This window comes from Ciconia boyciana, chromosome 1, assembly GCF_034638445.1.
Source record: "Ciconia boyciana chromosome 1, ASM3463844v1, whole genome shotgun sequence".
NCBI classification, from domain to species: Eukaryota; Metazoa; Chordata; class Aves; order Ciconiiformes; family Ciconiidae; genus Ciconia; species Ciconia boyciana.
Genome location: NC_132934.1, coordinates 3,747,859 through 3,767,199, shown reverse-complemented (window position 1 = coordinate 3,767,199; position 19,341 = coordinate 3,747,859). Strand labels below are relative to the sequence as shown.

At 46.4% G+C, this 19,341-nt stretch overlaps 1 protein-coding gene across 6 annotated transcripts in view; it reads right to left on the bottom strand.

Annotated features, from left to right (window-relative positions):
- The window catches only part of PLXNA4 (plexin A4), a 431,262-nt gene that overhangs the window by 52,697 nt on the left and 359,224 nt on the right, over positions 1-19,341 (bottom strand). For 5 of the 6 annotated variants that reach the window (XM_072864978.1, XM_072865153.1, XM_072865069.1 and 2 more), the window contains 6 exons: positions 19,136-19,287; positions 18,340-18,457; positions 12,798-12,934; positions 10,957-11,124; positions 5,140-5,233; positions 331-570 (listed from right to left, as the gene is read on the bottom strand). In XM_072864978.1, coding sequence (XP_072721079.1) covers positions 331-570; positions 5,140-5,233; positions 10,957-11,124; positions 12,798-12,934; positions 18,340-18,457; positions 19,136-19,287 — 909 coding nt within the window. Of the gene's footprint in view, positions 1-330; positions 571-5,139; positions 5,234-10,956; positions 11,125-12,797; positions 12,935-15,840; positions 15,845-17,972; positions 18,018-18,339; positions 18,458-19,135; positions 19,288-19,341 lie in introns of all 6 variants that reach the window. The other variant, XM_072865238.1, reaches the window with a different exon arrangement.

Here is a 19,341-nt window from a genome sequence, read left to right as displayed (position 1 = left end):
GGTATTTAATTGCCAGCCCTGTTGCAGCCCTGTTGGAAGAAAATGTTCTTCTCTGGTGAACAGCAGTGGGTACAAATTTAGGCTGTACACAGGTAACAGCAGAAGGGGTTTATATTTTTTTGTTATGGGTATTGGCAAATGCTGAGCAGTGATTTGTGTTTGCAGATGGTAACACTGATATGATGTGATATGGTAGGTGCAATGAGTGGAGAAAATCTCTGGGATACAATCAGGATGCCACTGTGATTTGTGGGGTGCTGGCAGACGCAGAGAGGCAATAGGCAGCATGCGTTTTGTCCTTCCTCATCTGGGCCTTGGTCCCCATCTCACCTTCAGTATGATAGGACTTCCCGGCTTCAGCTCCAGGATCCCTGAGGGATTGAAAACCTCAAAGACTGGATTTGGGTAGTAGGTGAAGTTGGTTTTGTTGAGAATCAGCAGGGACTGCACGTTGTCAAGAATGAAGCCAAACTCTTCTGGACGCTCAGCGAGCTCAGACTGGTGATTGGGGTCAACAGCCAGCGCCGGAGCCTGGCAGGTCATCTCCGTGCTGTTCTGCACCTCACAGTTCTGGAGAAAGAAACCCAACACAAGGAGTGTTTATGGAAAATATCCCCAGCCCTCCTGGTGGGCAGATACCTCCCAGTGAAATGCTAGCCTACCTACTGCCAGAGGACAGGGAGGAGCAGACCTCCTTGGTTATCATGAGACAGGCTGCTGCTCCACTGCTTCAAAACCCATCAGACAAGCAAAGCTGGGAAGGGATTAGGAAAGCTTTGCCAGGACAGGTGTGTGGAGCAGTTTGCACTGCAATTGGGCATCCTGTGCCTCTTCCCTGAGGGAGCTCAGCCTCTGGGGCTGCCAGCATCACCATCTTCCCCTAACTTAATTTCCTTCTGGAAATAGAAAGTTCTTCCTTTTTTTGTACAACAGAGACTAGTCAAAGTCTCACTACCGCCCTGCAATTAGCTCTCACACTCTGGGGATCCATTCAAAAATGTATGTCCAGTGCATGCTCAGTTGTGCCCAGGATTCCTGTTTGAACATCAGGTTACCTGAAATGAAGCCCAGGAAGCTGGAGTGGTGAAGACAGTGGGGGAGGTCTCAGAAGACCCTGAAGTTGGCTTCCTACCCTGCCGAAGACCTGCTTCTTTTATGTGTTTGGGAAATGGGTAATAGATTGTGAAAGGCGTTTTATCCTCACTTCCATTTTAAACAACTAGGAATTAGGTTGTCCTTCAGGATCTGACCCTTCATCTTTCTACATCGTGGATCCCAGCACAATGCATCCTGGTCTCACCAGGAACCAACAGGCTCTGGGGAAACAGCAGCAGCTCCATGGGGTCCCAGCTGTGCTTGATATGTGAATCTTCTCCAAACTAGTCTGATACCTCCAGCATTGAGAGCACAATCATTTGAAGAGTCCCTTGGGAGGCAGTCCTCAAGGGCAAAGGAGTCCAGGAAAGCTGGACATTCTTCAAGAAGAAAAGCTTAAAGGCACAGGCGCTGGCCATCCCCATGTGCCAAAAGACGAGCCGGCGGGGAAGACGACCAGCTGGGCTGAACAGAGAACTTTGGCAGAACTCAGGAAAAAAAAGGAGAGTTGATGACCTTTGGAAGAAGGGGCAGGAAACTCAGGACAACAAGGATGTCGTGAGGTTATACAGAGAGAGAATTAGAAGGGCCAAAGCCCAGCTAGAACTTAATCTGGCTACTGCTGTAAAAGACAATAAGAAACATTTCTATAAATACATTAACAACAAAAGCAGGGCTAAGGAGAAACTCCATGCTTTATTGGATGCAGGGGGAAATATAGTCACCAAGGATGAGGAAAGGGCTGAGGTACTTAATGCCTTCTTTGCCTCAGTCTTTAATAGTAAGACCAGTTGTTCTCAGGGTACCCAACCCCTGAGCTGGAAGACAGGGACAGGGAACAGAATGAAGCCCCCAAAATCCAAGGGGAAATGGTTAGTGACCTGCTACACCGCTTAGACACACACACAAGTCTATGGGGCTGGATGGGATCCACCCAAGGGTACTGAGGGAGCTGGTGGAAGTGCTCACCAAGACACTTTGAATCCTTTATCAGCAGTCCTGGCTAACCAGGGAGGTCCCAGCTGACTGGAGGTTAGCAAATGTGATGCCCATCTACAGGAAGGGCAGGAAGGAGGATCTGGGGAACTACAGGCCTGTCAGTCTGACCTCAGTGCTGGGGAAGGTTATGGAACAGATCATCTTGAGTGCCATCACACGGCACATCCAGGACAACCAGGTGATCAGGCCCAGTCAGCATGGGTTTATGAAAGGCAGGTCCTGCTTGACTAACCTGATCTCCTTCTATGACAAGGTGACCCACTTAGTGGATGAGGGAAAGGCTGTGGATGTTGTCTACCTAGACTTTAGTAAAGCCTTTGACAGCGTTTCCCACAGCTTTCTCCTGGAGAAACTGGCTGCTCATGGCTTGGACGGGTGTACTCTTTGCCGGGTAAAAAACTGGCTGGATGGCCGGGCCCAAAGGGTTGTGGTGAATGGAGTTAAATCCAGTTGGTGGCCGGTCACAAGTGGTGTTCCCCAGGGCTCAGTATTGGGGCCAGTTCTGTTTAATGTCTTTATCAATGATCTGGATGAGGGGATCAAGTGCACCCTCAGTAAGTTTGCAGATAACACCAAGTTGATGTTGGAGTGTTGATCTGCTGGAGGGTAGGAAGGCTCTGCAGAGGGACCTGGACAGGCTGGATTGATGGGCTGAGGCCAATTGTATGGGGTTCAACAAGGCTCAGTGCCGGGTCCTGCACTTGGGTCACAACAACCCCATGCAATGCTGCAGGCTTGGGGAAGAGTGGCTGGAAAGCTGACCAGTGGAAAAGGACCTTGGGGTCTTAGTCGATAGCTGACTGAATATGAGCCAGCAGTGTGCCCAGGTGGCCAAGGCGGCCAATAGTATCCTGGCTTGTATCAGAAATAGCGTGGCCAGCAGGACGAGGGAAGTGATTGTGTCCCTGTACTCGGCACTGGTGAGGCCCCACCTCGAATCCTGTGTTCAGTTTTGGGTCCCTCACTCCAAGAGAGACATTGAGGGGCTGGAGCGTGTCCAGAGAAGGGCAACGGAGCTGGGGAAGGGTCTGGAGCACAAGTCTTATGAGGAGCAGCTGAAGGAACTGCGGTTCTTTAGCCTGGAGAAAAGGAGGCTCAGGGGAGACCTTATCGCTCTCTACAACCACCTGAAAGGAGGTTGTAGCGAGGTGGGGGTCGGTCTCTTCTCCCAAGTAACAAGCGATAGGATGAGAGGAAGTGGCCTCAAGTTGCACCAGGCGAGGTTTAGACTGGATATTAGGAAAAATTTCTTCACTGAAAGGGTTATCAAGCATTGGAACAGGCTGCCCAGGGAAGTGGTGGAGTCACCATCCCTGGAGGTATTTAAAAGATGTGTAGATGTGGTGCTTAGGGACATGGTGTAGTGGTGGACTTGGCAGTGTTAGGTTAATAGTCGGACTTGATGATCTTAAAGGTCTTTTCCAACCTAAACAATTCTATGATTCTATTATTCTGTGATTATCACAGCTAGCATAGCTCAAGCATTAATATTGCTTTGGCTCAAATCAATAGAGAGATAAGTGACTTGGACCAGCCAGTTTCGTATTTCAAGATAAGTGAGATATTCTTTGCTGTAACAGCTCTTACAAAGAAGAAAAGGCACCGGAGTACTTCCCAGCACAAAACTGATGGGCAGTTCTACATGAGCATGTGTGAGATGATGAATAGGTTTCACTGGCATGATTGTTTGAGACCACTGTGTCAGGTAAGAGCTGGAGTCTGCTGGAAGAATAAGATGAAGTCAGGTAGGCTTCTAATCCTGCAGGAAAGCTAGTGTTTGGCTGTGCTGTACCAGGAAATACAACATATTACCAAAACATACCTATGAATACGCATAATCAGTTGGACCAGGGTTTTCCCAGAGTTCATGAGGGACTGGAAGATTGCCAGTCAAGATTCCCGTCAGACACAGAAACCAATCTCAGCAGATATTTCCTGAATCTGGTGAGGTGTGAGAGCTGACAAAATTGCTTTAGATTTGGCTTTATGCAGGGAGATATTAGTTCATGGCAGAGCTGGCATAAGACCAAGATCTAGGGCTCTCAATTTACAAACTGTAGATGCAAATGAATCTACCCCATATTCCTGCATTTTCTTTTTGGATCTCCCACAGTTTCACCATTGTTCATGTGGCAGTAGACAATTTTAATGTCCACAAAGTCCTTTGAGAACCTTGGGTGGAAAGCCCAAGGATTAATCTTAAAACCTGAGAAATGCAGAGGATCTGGACTTTCTACCCCCACCCTAATTAGTCCCTCTGTATTTTTTACTTTTGGAGCTCTTCTTCTGGGATGCTCTTTCACACTTGGTCCCAGGAAGTGCCCATACACAGCCAACACCTTTTCAGGTGCTGTTGCATGGTCCCATCCTCCAACCTACTGTAGGTACCAGCAGATGCTGCCTGATCCTGAGTTTACTAATTGGAGATGCTAAACTTAAACATTTTACTCCTCTATCTTGAGCTGCTCAGCAGCTACTGGTAGTTGGCTTCTTCTGAGTTAAGTGTCCTCCCAGACCTTGGTAAAGCTCTGCTGGCCTGAGCTGCTCCTGATTCCTCAGTGGTCACTGGGAGCTGAATTAGGCTGTAAATCTAGCTGGTTCAACCTGGATACTCTCTTGCAGGATCCCAAATAGTCCAGGGATTGGACACAGTAGTACCAAAGAGTATTATCCACAGTCCCTTCTGATCTCAGCATGCTCAGCTAATAACCTGAATTTGGGTCTATTTATGCACAGGCGTGGCTGATAAATAACGCAGGTTATACATAGGCGAAGAGAGAGGACAGATATCCTTGAGCCAACAGAAGAAACAGGCTCAGAAGAGACCAGGAGGTGAATAACCCTTCATGATGTCTCTCTCTGTTCTTGCTTTGGTGCAGTGCTCCTTCATGGAGAGAGAATGAGTAATCTTTCTGAAAACAAGTCATGCCCTCTTTTCTGGATGCAATAGGAGATTTCAACCTCCAGAGCTGTTAGGCAGCCCCTATCACCACCCTGGACATGTCTCCTCCTGTGATTGATCCCCAGCTCAGCAGCCATACTCACGTTGACGTGTTCCCTTCCACCGTGCTTTGCCCGGATCTGAGGGTTTTGGATCAGGTCTAGGTGAGTTCCCCACACTGCAATGGGTGTGTTGCCACTAGAGAAGAAGAAATGAAAGAAGAGCATGAACCCAGCTAATAGATGTCAGGACCAAATGCACCAGCAATGGGTGATGTATAGTCCTAAATGTTGATTGCAAAGTGTCTGACCACATGTTACAGTCCATAGGAAGGGAAGGAAAAACAAAACAAAGCAAATAATTTTTCATTCATTCATAAGGGGAGAAAGAAGTAAACCCACATACTTGCTAAAACTGTCACATCAAGCAGCATCTGGGTGTTTTTCATTGGTAGGACTCAGCAATCAGAAGCTTCGGTAATGAGAACAGCAGGAAATCTAACAGGGGCTCTTCAGAATGGTCCACAGACTACATGTCCTATATCACTTAAGGAAGGGAGCCCAAAAACCCCTCACAGAAACTGCCCTGTGCAAGCAGCTCTTGAGGATTCAGTGCTACCTTGGTTGAGGGCTGTAGTCCCATCTTGCATATTAAACCTGCTATAAAAACATCACCCTGAATAAGATAATGTCACCTCAGTGAACCCATTTCAGTGCTGCTGGGGAACCTGGTCCTGCAGCATCTAGAAGAAGCAGAGCCAAAGTCTTCAGACGTGGTGTGCATTTGCTCAGTTGCTATTTGGTGACCCAGGCAGATAACCTCTGCAATGTGTGTTAGATCCAACGTTTGACGGAATAGAGATTTCCAGTCCTATTGTCCCTTTGCTCGGGCAAGGACTGATTTCCTGAGAAAGCCCATTCATATGAGCCACAACCCTGCTTTTGGTAGATTTTCTCACTTTTATAACATGTCTCTTAGCCCAGCTTAAGATGGGGAGATGTAGACAGAGCCCTTCTCATTCCCTGCAGTCACTGTTACCAGAAGGAAACAGCTTTCAGAAACACCCTTCTTTCCTTTCCCTTGCCTCTTCCAGCTGCAGCCAGCAGTGCTGTTTGTGGGACTTTGGGGAGCGGAGGGGAGGGAGGAAGGAAACTGCAAAGCACATGATGCGTGCGTTGGCTTTGAACGCCGTGTTGAGGGGAAGGGTTCACCATAGGCAGCTTTGACCATCCCAAATCAAAACATAATTGCTCTACCAGAGTGAGCTCTGCCTTTGCAGCAGTGTGGTGGAGGCAACGTGATGCAAGGGCCGAAGGGGTAAGAGTTGTCCAAGAAAGCAAAACCTTCAGCTGTCAGGGCTCACACAGCCAGGGCAGGATGAGGAAATGTCATCAACAGACAGCTCCATCTCTGAGGGTTTCCCAGGGTGAGGAGTGCTCTCAGTTTCGGCACCTGCCTCCATAACTCCCCTTGGAAACTGTGCAGGCTGTAGTTTATTTCCTGGAGCACTCTGCTGAGAATGGGAGGGGAGGCCATGTGGAAATCAGTGGGACTGGGAAAAGAAAGCTCAGAATCCCTTTCCTGCCTTCAGGTAAACCTACGCATGCATGAAAGGTGAAACAAGTGCATTATAAATGAGAAAACACCAGAGAATAAACACACTGTAAGGAAGAAGCCTGTGTTGGCAACAGATCTCCCCCAGTTCTGACTGTTGTTTTCCATGTTCCTCATTTATCTTCCTTTATTAATCAGATGGGGCAGGTAGGAATGAATGCAAATATACATCTCTGTTCAGCAGTATAACTGTCAGGTTTCAGTGAGCTGGCCACAGCTAGCTGGGACTGTGCTTCAGCCTCTCTAGTTGCACCCACACTGATAAACCAAACAGCCAGGACACCAGCTCAAACGCTGGCTGGTGGCCTTAGATGCTGATAAGCTGTTAACAATAGCCTGGGCAATGCCTGGTCATGGTTCGAGGGATAGCAAGGGCCAGGGAGCACTCCCAGCTAGCAGGATAGATGAAGCTAAACTGCCTTTGAAGGAGGAAAGATCATTGGTGGTATGGATGAGGGCTATGCATGTTCACTGGCTTCAGGACCAAAGAATAGACCTGGATTAAGTACTTACTAGTTTAAACATAGCCTATGTGACCAAGAAGCCTGTAAATTTGAGGTCATGAGCCATGAGCTCTGCCAAAGATCATTGCCACAACCATATCTTTTGGCAGGTGCTCCTGTGACACTTCTCTGAGAGGTTCCTTATGGTCTTTCATACAAGCAATACCTGTACAGACTGATCCGTGGTTAGGACAACATTTGACCTTGAGTTTTGCAGAGTACCTCATGTTCTTGCTCTCTGAAACCATCAGCTGTGATGGGAAATTTCTAATGTGAAATTTTATGGGGCAAAAGCACATTTTGCCATTTCCATAAGATCTGCTCGGATGGTTGAGTTCTCTTGAACACACAGGGGATCTCTTCTGAAGTCACACATCCACTTACAAGAGAGCTCCCCCTCCCTCCCCTACAGAAAAAATACCCTCTCCCCAAAATTCAACTTCACATTAAGTATTCTTGACATCACCCAGGGAGAGCTTGCTTGCTAGAAACCAGAAGAGAAGGGTATAAACCGAGTCATTCTTTCTCCACTGTCCTGGTTCTTTTATATTTTTGGCTGTGGGCCTTTATTATTATTATTATTATTATTATTGTTGTTGTTGTTGTTGTTGTTGTTGTTGTTATTAATCTATGCTGATTCAAACTAGAAGGAGTTTTGTATCTTTACTCAGCTGAGATTTTTACATGTTCCAGACATATCAAATGTGTGTGGATATGTACAGATATATAAGTGTGTGTATATATACATAAATCCTTTGATTTAATCAACCAAGTCTGTGCACACAGTTTTAAACCCACGTGTTAAAAAATCTGTATTTGGTTTGGAAACTGAGCTTGCAGGCTCAGACCACAGTTACTAAGCACAGCCACAGCACCAGATCAGAAAGAGGCCTTTTCCCTGAAAAAAAAGCCAAAGCACTCGTGTTTGCTGAAGACACGAAATCACCCCAAAACCCTCTCTGGCTTGCAAATCAAGCAAATAAAACTGTTTATTGCCTTTGCATGAAAGCCACCAGCCATTGCCTTTTGTGTCTGCAGGTGAATACCCGGTCATGGCCACTTCTCGCCCAGGTTGGATCAGAGCCTGGAGAGATGCTGCTGCCCAGCAAAATAACAGAGGTGCCAAGACTACCAGCTTTCTTAATTTAACTCCTTAACTTTCTTAATTTAACTCCAAAAGATCTGAGAATAATTTTCTGTCTGCAGACTCAGATAATTGCTGGATGTAACTCAAATCAAACCCAGATCAAAAGTATTAATGGAGCCTCATAAAATTCTAGCTACCTGCCAGGCCAGTGTGACTTTTTTTCTTTTTGGCTATGGGAGTAAATTAGCAGTAATCTTTCCTTTATTGTCTTGGAAAATGGCACTTGAGGTTTTAAGCCAGGCTACATACATTCATTCACTAATTTTGCAAAGCTGGTTTAGTAGCAATCATCTATCCCTCAAAACAGCTTAGCCCCACAGCCAGGAGTGATGAATCAGAGAAGCACAGTGGATTTGCTGTAATGAATCATACTGCATAACAAATATACTGAGGAACAGCCTCCTCCAGATCCACGTGTCTTGACTAACTTATTTCTTGCTTGATTCTCAGGACTGGAGTTGGCTGAACTTTCATCCACCTCTGCGTGGAGTCCTTACTCTAATGCTTGTCTCCATTATGACCTTCGGGACAAAGCTCCACAGCTAAGTTACAGTGCTTAAAACTGTCCCTGACACCCTGAACCACAGTGGTAATCCTGGATATTGCATCGTCTGTCTCTGCACCCTCCTTCAAGGTTACGCCTCTTTGGAGTGATTCAAAAGTGCAAAAAAAAAAGGATGAAGGTGGAGGTGGGTAGGTCTGGTTAAAGTTAGGCACCTGCTGTCACTCAGGTGGATACTTTCTGATTTCAGAGACACCAAAGAGAGCAAAGGGTAGAGATTGTACCTGAATGATGAGTCAGGTAGAGTCCCAGTCATCCATTCTGGCAGCTACACACCCTGCAAGTAAGCTGGCACCAACTAAACAAGCACCTCTTCTTAATTTCCTTTATTCTGGGAGGTGGGACAGGAGATCCAAGGCAGCAAGCAATGAGATGCAGAGTCTCTGCACCCCTGGGCTGTGCAAAGCATTGTCAATATGCCTGAAGCATGTCCTTGGCTGCTGCTTTGTCTCTTGCTGGCAACTTCAGCAGAGAAACCAAGGAGCAAATGGACTCTGGAGAACTTCTCTCACCTCCCAGCCAGACCTGAAGCCAGGCAGAGCAAGGTCCCTGTGCTGCAACTTTCCTGGAGATAATAGGGGAATTCATTCTCCTGGGCTGTCAATCTTGAACCTTTTAACTGGTACTGAACTCACTTTAATAAGGAAGGGAGTAAAGCGATTTCTCATTTCACTGATAACCTGAACTCTGACTGAAAATAAAACGCCCAAATGGAAAATCCAGACACTAAAGCTTCAAGCCCAATGTGCAAAGATTCAATCCGGCTAAATCAGTAAATTCCCTCACGGTAATTAAAGGCACTAATTGATTTGTGAAAACATCTTCTGGATGGGAGCTGAACTGGGGGGATTTACAAGCCCTGCTCCTAATCCCCAGATACTCCAATCAGTCTGGTTCGACAGGGGAGCAGAGAGCTGCTGTGGATGAATGAGGGGAGACTAAGATTTCTTATTTTGTATCTTTTCAAGGAAACACCAGTGCATTTGATGTCCAATTTCTCTCTTCCCGAGGCCATTTCTGCAGGCTTCTGAGGAGAGCATTTGGATATCCCTTTGACGCTTTCCACAACCAGGGCAAATGCTCCTCTCAGACACATTCACGTGAACCCTCTGAAATGACCAAAGCAGCATCAATGGGGTGAAGTGTAAAAGGGAAGCCTAATGAGGAAGAATGCTGTTTGATAGAGCAGGGACCAGAGGTCCCTTTGTGTTTCATCTCAGGAGACAGCCCTGGGGCTTTCAGGTGTGATAGCCAAACAAACAATGTTTAGTCCTAAACCAGCAAGTACACGAAGGCTGTGGGAAAGGTAGGAATTTCTGCTTTCAAACCCAAGGGAGATTCACTTCTCTAAGCACAGTTATGGCATTTATGCCTGGGTTTAAGAGTTCAGTGACTGGTCCTGCTGCCATGCAAAGCTGTGGAGCCAGCCCAGTGGGGCCTAAAACACAGTCATGACCAGAAACAGCAGGAATTGCAGCTTTTAGGGATACAGCTGCGTAGTTTAACCAGCCCCAGTGGTGTGTAGTATTACTCAGACAGGGAGCATCCTCCTGCTGGAGATAAACACCAGGCTGCAGTAAAGAGGGAGAAAGCTTCAACACTAGGTTGGAAACCTGCTGCACCTGCCTTTGTAATTAAAGCATGAAGTCTCCAAGGCAAGCTTCTGGTGAACACTGGCAGCTGGATTTTGCTGCATTAAGCCAGGAAGCTTTGCTCTGTTAGTGAAGATGGGGTGCAGGATCATTTAGACTTGGACTATGCAGGGTTTGTTTGGAGAAAGGACCCTGCTCCTGTCCATCCCTCACTAAACTGTGGCGATTTTGTCCCAGGGGTACACATGAGCACAGACAGACATTGATCATCCGAGGTGTTACAATGAATGCACAACGCACTGCTCGCCTGTTAGGTCTTCCAAGGAAGCAAGTCCACCAACACTCGTGGTTCTTGGGCTCTGGGAAGTAGCTCTGCACAAATCTATTACTTAGTGAACACAATGCTTGGAAAGCACTTTTCTGTATCAAGGACCAACACAAACACACCAGTGCTGCATGAGAAAATGAGGGGAGGTGGTAGAAGGTGTCCGTAGGCCGCTTACCTGAAGATGCTCCACTCAGGCTCAATCCTCAGGATAGTTGGATCCTCCACATATTCATACTGCAACTCCTGATGTATCTTGGCCTTGTCCACTCTCACGGACACCTTCACCTTCTCAAAGCCTTCATCTGAGGCAGTGGTGTTACAGACAATGTGCTTGGTGGATCTCCTGTGAGCAGAAGCAAGTAAATATAAACCGCGCTACAAGCAGCGAACCAACGGTGCCAAAAAGAGCCCAGCTACTTTGCTCTTATGTCCTGTGACCTTAACCTATGCACTGTGAAGTGGTGAAATGCAGTGCTACAGGAATATGCTGTGACTCGTGTGACACATTTATCTGAGGAAGTGACATTGCCTTTTCACTAGTTTAAATAAAACCACAAAAGCCATCATTTCTCAGGTCTCAGAGTGAAAACTGAACCCCAAGGGAAGTGCAAAACAGACCTCTCTCCAGAAGTATTTCTGTGTGATTAAATTCTTGATGGATATTTCCTTCCTGTCTGCAGACATATGTAGCAGCAGTTCATAAAAAGAGGTGTTTGCACCTCAGCTTTCCAGTCTGGGATAATAAAGCTTGCTTTGCATTAGGACTGTAAACCTTGTTTAAGTGCAGTTTGCAGCGTGCCTGGTACCTCTGCATGGAAGGTGCTAATATAGTGGGAAGCATTTTATGATTATACTCAAAGGGGATTCTGCATAAACCCTTCCTTTTGGGCAGGGCTCAAAACTAGCTCCAGGTCTGGATACTGCAGTGGCCCTTACCTTCCATAAAGAGCCAAAAATCCAGGCTCCAAACACCCTCAATCTCCCCAGTCCTGTGATTTGTGATGCAGCCTCATCTTATACCCCTAGAAAGGACAAAGCAGGGTGCATCCTTTCCTTGCAGCATGGCACTCACCTTCACTGACTGCACCCTCCAGGTGCTCTCCAAATTCCCCTGAAAGACCACACTCAATCCCTCCTAAAACTCCCCAGTCTCTTCAGTAAGCATCTCCAAGTAGTTGCGGTTCCCACTTGGCCTTTTAAATCACAAGCTGTGACTTCACCCTCCTGAATTATAGATGCTGAATCACACCACAGTCACAACAGGCAGCTAAACAGGATCCCCACAGCCAGGAGAGGGAAGGGCATTGCCCCAAGACAGTGGTCCCAGGTCTCCTGTGAATGAGCCTTTCTTCTGCCAAGTACATGCTGGGAGAAATGTGCCAACTTCATCTTCAGCCTCCACCGACATTGGCAGCAAAATGTGTTGCGCTGGGTAGTTTTGAGCTGCGGGAGCCCCTGGGAATGGGATTCAGGCTCATTCTCACAGGGATCAGGAAACATTCAGCAGGTAACACTGACATTAAGCCTCTCTGAACTGCAATTGAACAGGAGCCAACCCAGAGCTGAAATGTTGCAAATCATCCATTTCTTAGCACTACAGGACTATTCTGGGATAAAAGGGAGGTGTTTTAATACTTAGAACCGATGTTGTCAGATTTTCTTTGTCACCTCCACTAAAGCAGGGACATGAAAATGAATCTTTTAAACAATGTACTCCCAGAGCAAGTAGCAAAGCATGGGACCATGGAGAATTGTAGTGAAATTTGACAAGGGGCCATGGAAAAAAGCACATCAAACACCAGTCAAAACAATGAAATAAATCCTATTCTCCTACCCCAAAACATGCACAGTAAGGTTGCACACAGTGCAGAATGCAAAAGTCCTATTGCTAAATATACATGGCCACAAGGAAAAAAGACACGAGGGACAGGGTGTCTGGGCTGCAGAAGTCTCTTGACTATAATTGCTCACATCTTTCAGACTCAAGCATGTACTGTAGGAAGGACTTATCTGTACCTGTAGAAGAGGCAGGGTTGTCGCCCAAAGGTCACGATGACATTGCTGCCTGCATTAAGGTTGTTGCCTGTAATTGTCACCTGGGTGCCACCCGACACTGGTCCCCGCTTCGGCTTGAGATCAGAGAGTGTCAGAGTCTGTGAAGGCAAAGGGTTGTGTTGAAAACACAGCAGAGGAGCATATGTACCTTCCCTCTCTCGTTTTAGTGATGGAGAGCGGTAGGCACCCCCAAGGGTTAATCACATGTTAGCTGGGCTTCAGAAGATGACCATATCTTCCAACCAATACAGGAGCCTAGAGTGACTCCAGTCCTATCATAGACACCCTGCTTGAATGACAAGTTTGGTGGGATGAGTTCAGACCTAACCCCGGTCTGTTCTCCTCACTCCTGCAAAATCAGGCCTGCCCTTGTACCCACTCAGAAATACACCGTGCTTGCAAAGTCAATTCCACACCTGGAGCAGCTAGAGCCACAGTCTCCCATCTCCACTGCTTGTTTGACACAGCTCGGGTGTCTTTTTGCCATCATGCAACACCACCTCTGCAAGATAAAGCAGGTCTTGAACTGTCTGATTGGATCTTAATGGGGACTCAACACCTCCAAACTGTGGAGCTCACGAGTGATGAAAATGTTCAGGTCTGTAAAAGATTACTCTAAACCCTATTGATCTGACACGGGAACAGAGCCTGCTGTACAGCTCCAGAGAGATGCCTAAAAACTCCCCCTGTGCTCACAGGTTTTTTCCTTGGGAAGGAGGAGAGCTGTGGTTCAGCAGAACATCTGAGCTTGTGTCTTGCCTTTCCTGCATGCCCGCCACATGACCCCTGATCTTTCTCTTTTTCTTATTGGACTTGGATGCTGAGGCAGTTTAGTACTGCATGAGTGTCCTGCACTGATACAGCACAGCAGTGCTTAGGTTGAGATGCATCCTGAAATACTACAGCCACAAAAGGAACACTGTCCAGATGAATACCTTTTTCCTTTTTCTGCTGATTTTCTGAGCCTGTTTTCCAAACATAACACAGTGCTGTGTTAATATATCAAAAAGGGGCACAATTCCTTTAGGGGCCCCAAATCTCAAACTTCTTTTTCTTACCCTCCTTCTCTCCCTTCTTCCCAAAATCAAGATAAAATACTTGCACTCTGAAGGCACAGATCACCCTGTTACCACAATGCAGAGAGGAGACATCCATTTTCAGGGAGAAATTTGGAGTTACAGTTTATTCTTTCATTTGCATTTTAATAGAAAAACTTTCCACTCAGTCCCAAGTGAAAAGCTACTATATGCATTTAAATGAAGATTATTTTTCCCCCTCTCTTTAAGAATGATGACACAAATGCTTGAAGCTCTCCTCAGCTCCTCTGAACGAGCAGGTACATCACACAGTCACCTTATTGAGCTTTGGAGACCATTAATCCATGTTTATAAAACCACCTGGCATACACCACAGCTCCCTTTCTCACACACACAGAGCCCTCTCTGTTCCCGTTCCCCTCTGGCTAATAATTTTGAAAAACAGCGGCAAGGTTTCCACTTTGCTTTTGTTCAAAATGCAGCTACCGCTTGGAGAAAGGCCTGAACATGAAAATCAGACATACATCTCTGTAGAAAAATCTGTTGTCGGAGCTGGACACTTCTGGTGTTTAAACTTGACTGGTTTTGACATGATGGTTTGGAAACTGTTTTTATTCTTTTTTGCAAATATTCTTTAACAGCTATTATTGGGATAAAAGATGCAGGAAGAGTATGTAGATGCAAAAGATGCTCCTCTATTTTTAGGGTACAACCTGAAGCTCTGATGGCAACTCCTCTTTAATCCCTTATTGATGGCCACCCTCACCAGTGCAGACTACTGCTGACCATGATGGCTGCTGCTGGGAGGTGACCGCCCACCTGGGAGAAAATGGCTTGAGAATGGCCAAGTTGGTGCACATAGCCTACACAACAGCACTGCAATAGTATCTGCTTTACAAACCATAGAGGAACATTTGAGTTAAAGACCCAAAGCCCTTGTCCCACTCCTGGAAGGGTTTCCTGCCCTCTCCTCAGAGGTAGATAAACTAGCCATGCCCTTTTGAAGATCCTTGCAGACCAGAACTGGATCAGCAATGCTCCTTGGCAAAGCGTTGCTGTGTCTTGTGCCAATCTTACAAAAGGGTTTGTGGCTAAGCTTTCAAAGTTGCGATAAACCATTAATTATTCACAGTGGCCTTCATAAATATTGCACAGCATGTTTGCAGTAAAACTCAGCCTTCAGACTATTTACCATTTCCTTGCTGGTGGAAGGTGATGGAAAATGCAGGGGGGTCTAGTGGATCTGTAATAGGCTGAAGTGGACAGTGACAATGAGGGAAAGAGGACAGGAAATCTTCTGGACCTTTCTAGGAGCTTGCCTACTTTCCTCTGCTCCCCAGCCCTTTACTTTCCTCCAGTACCTCCTCCACACAGGCTGTCCACAGAGAAGCTGCCATCAGAGCTGTGTCTAAACTGACCTCATGGTGCATGTCAAGACCTTGGTTCCCACTTCATTCCTCCTGGGGACAAGGGCAGAGCAAGATATGACTCAGACACAGCTTGTGCACCTGGGTTTTCTTTCTATAGGTTCAACAGTAGCAGCAGGAGGGGAAAGATGGAAGGGAGACCTGTTGCAAACGCTCTCCTGGGACAAGGAATTTAGGAGCAGACCCAGAAGAGATGCAATCAGAGTAGCCCACATCACCTGCACTGAGCCATAATATTCTCATTCCAAGCCAGAATAAAGACAAACTTGCTTCAGCATCTGAATTGAAAAGTGAAGGGAATTTTTTTTTTTTTATTGAAAGACCATGGCAATAATCAGAGCAACAAAATGAGTAACTAAAAAAAAAAATATTTTCATTGAGATCATCATAAATTTCATTTCAGCCTGCAACCAAATGCTTTGTTTCCCTTTTGGCTTATTGTACTCTCTAATGCAATTTGCATTTTTGATCACAGATGAGCTTAAACAAACTAACAGAATTTTGAATTTAAAAGTTCTGGTTAGAAATGTGGAGAAAAACTGTTCTAGCATCTCTAAATTAAGCTACCTCTTTTTTAAAACATTGACATTAAATACTCTTTTGAGTTCAATATGACACCTCTTCCAATTCTTGCAGGAGAGGGGAAGACTGAACCTATTGGAGAAATTTGACCCTGTTGTGCTTCAAGCCTTTTGAAAAGCAATTTTCCAGAGGATTTACTATGCATCAGAAAGCGACGTTTATCTCCCATGCAATGCCCTTCCTTAGTTTTCAAACATCTTCCTTCCCTTAAAGCTACCACCCACCGTTGCAGGATGCCAAGGCATGTTGTGATGCCTGCAATAACATCTCTACCCTCCTGGCAGAAGTATCAGAGGAAGCCAAGCTGCGCCAACAAAATCAGCTCCTGCTATGAAAGCAATGAACACAGGAGAGGGCATATGATGGGCAGGCTGGAGAGTGTCTGTATTTTTTTCTGTCTAGCACAAAGGTATCGAGGTATTCAGCAGAGAAAACCCTGTTGACTTCATGCTCATGCATGGCTGGGATAGCTGGCAGCCAGAAAGCCAGCAAGCAGAGGGAAAAGCTGTCACAAACGGACACGGATGACCAAAATCGGACAGTAATTCCAAGGGTAGCAAAGGTGACACGCTGAAGTGTAATGTCCTGGAAAGAGCCCTTCTGTCTGCCTAGTGGGGGCTATCTCTCAAGGTGTTTCTCTGCCCCCACCACCATAGCACCTGAGTCATATCAGAAAATACAGAGAACAGAGAAATTTCTGTAGCTCAAGGGAAAAATCTAAGTTATTTGCATTCATTACCAGTTCCCTTTACCATAAAAAAATGCTTGGCCATGTGAATAGTTTCAGAAAAGACCCATTCACTTGCAGGAGTCGAGAGCTTTTGATGGGAACAAAGAGATCCTCTCATCTCAAACTTGCACAGATCTGCACAGATCAAGGCCAGGCAATGCTTGCATGTCCCCAGCAAGGGCCCTTAGAGGTATAAGCTGGTCTCCTGGACAAGGAGCATCATCAGAAAGGAGCAAAAACCCAAGTCGAGTGTACAACATGTTTGGCTCTGCTCCTCTCTTCCATCAGGCTTTCACCAGCACAAAGCAACAGTCTCAGGCTGAACTTGCATCAGTAGCAGTGCAGAATCAGGCCCAGAGCCCCTCTGACTGCTTTGCAAGCTGATGTCCCAGACAGTTGGTGTAGCAAGCCAACTGGCCAGCCCCAGCAGTGTCTCTAAAAAGAGGAGCATGGCTGTTCTCTGAGTGCTGTCAACACACATTGAGTGGAAGCTGTGTGTATGATCCCACCACTCACCATCCCTAGGGACTTTTGACTTCATCTCCAAATTCCTCATGGCTAAGTCCTCTCTCCAAACCACCTACCCTTAAAAGCCAACTGAAGTTCAAGCTTGCCGGTGTCTATTGTTTCACCATGGAGCATCCAAAACAGTTGCCCACTTGCACTGAGCCCCAGTCATACTCTACAGCTCACCCGCAGCCTGGCTAGTGAACTGGTCCCTCCTGATCTAGTGCTGCTGGGGTGCAGCACTGCTTCTTCTGGACACTTAGAAGACCACCTAATGCAAAAACCGCTTGAATGCTACATCTTGCAGAAACACCTACCACTGCTATGGTGACTGCCTGTGGCCCAGTAAATGAGAATTTTTGTCCTTGCTAGCAGAAGGCCATGGGCTTTGCACTGACCCAACACAGCACAGGGTCTTAGGATGTCTCTGGGCTTGCTGTGGCCTGAGCTGGGTGTCCCTGTGATCACAAGAGTCCCTTGGCCAACATCCTTATGCCTGACTTGCCTGAGCTTAGCACTGGGGACACCCCACATGGCCAAGGGTTGCCTCCCTTGCCATATGACATTGCCCAGCAAACACCATCTCTTTGTGTGCCCAGGCTGGGCGCTGGGCAGCTCTGCCACTGGTGCTGGGGACCAGGGAGAAGGGAGCAGGTGGTGGGGAGAGGTGGGAGAAAGATACTCCTGGGGGAACCTAAGAGTGAGGGGGAAGAAACCCTACCATGAACATCACACTCCTCCTGCTGAAGACCTCAGCGTGGTAATGACTAGTGGCAATCCTCATGTTTCTCTTGGAGAACACTGGTGACTTCAACTGTAGGGCCTGGAGGGATGCTGGTAGGATGAGCATCACACCCGGGAAAAGTAAGGTACTAAGAAAGTTTTTTTCCTTTTTCTTCTTTTTTTTTCTTTTTTCTTTCCTGTATAGCATTTTTAACTATTAATGAGGATTTTCTGTACTAATTTGGACCATGGCTGTATGTAACTATAACTGGACTAATAATTTGGACTATTATTAGATTGTTAAAACATTAATTAGGCAAGCTATTTTTGCTCATAACAAGATTTTGAAAGGAAATGGAAGGAACAACTTGGTGCGCTCAGAACAGCAGTGAAGAGCTCAGAAGCTGAATATGGTCAAGGACAATGGATAGATGCAGCAAAGGGAACCAAGGCCCGAGGACCTTCAGGGCCAAGGAGAACTTCTCGCAGGAGCTTACCATAAAGTAGTAGAGCTGTGAAGACCTGGCCATGAACTCTGGTTTGCACTCGGCCACGCAGATTTCCACGAATCCGGCATGCTGGCTGGGCTTGGCCTCCCCCATCTCACATACTATCCTGTGCAAAAATATGAACCAGAAGCAAGGTTTGAGGGATAGTTTGGTGGTCTGGGTAAGATGGAATTGGAGCAAACAGCCTACATTGCTGGGGAATGAACTGTAGACTTAACCCATCCTCTTCTTTCCAATCCAGGATCCAAACTGTGAACTAAGTTATTCTTTAAAGAATAACTGGTGTTATTCTTTATTCTAGAATAAAGGTGGCTTTTGGCTGTTGGCATTTGGTAGGACAAATGCTTAGCCGGTGTAAATCAGCATAGCTTCACTTAAATATACAGACAAATGCTGGGCTGAGGTCTGACCTCAGGGTTCCCTCTGTCCTCCAGCCTTGCATGGTGGACAGCTTTGTGGCTGTAGGGCTTAATGATCACTCCTGCCCATGATAAGCTCCTTCTCAGGACTGCTGCCCCCCAAACTGGAATTGAACACCCTTGTGGTGGCTGTTATGTGAAAAACAGAGGATAACTTCAGGACATATGCTATGAGGATTATCTAAATATGCAGTCCAAATACAGTAATAAACGGATTATTAGCTCCTGATCTGTAAGTGAGGAACAGCATCTTCCATTCCTCACTTCCAAGGTTGGGTGGAATGGACTCCTTAGAAGACCCTACAGGTAGCAATGACTGTTATTAGGTGTGCTGTGGCCTACTATCTGCCACACACCCAACTTACTGCTCTGCTGGGATGTACCCTTCCACCAGCGGTTTGCACTCCACTCCAGCCACTTTGACATGAGAGGCAATATCTCTGAACTCCAGCCCCAGATTCTCCCCACGGATGGTCACTTTGGTCCCTCCTTCACGAGGGCCTGTCACTGGATTGATCTGGAGAAACAAGCCAAAAAAAGGAGAATAATCAAACCACCTATGTAAAGACAT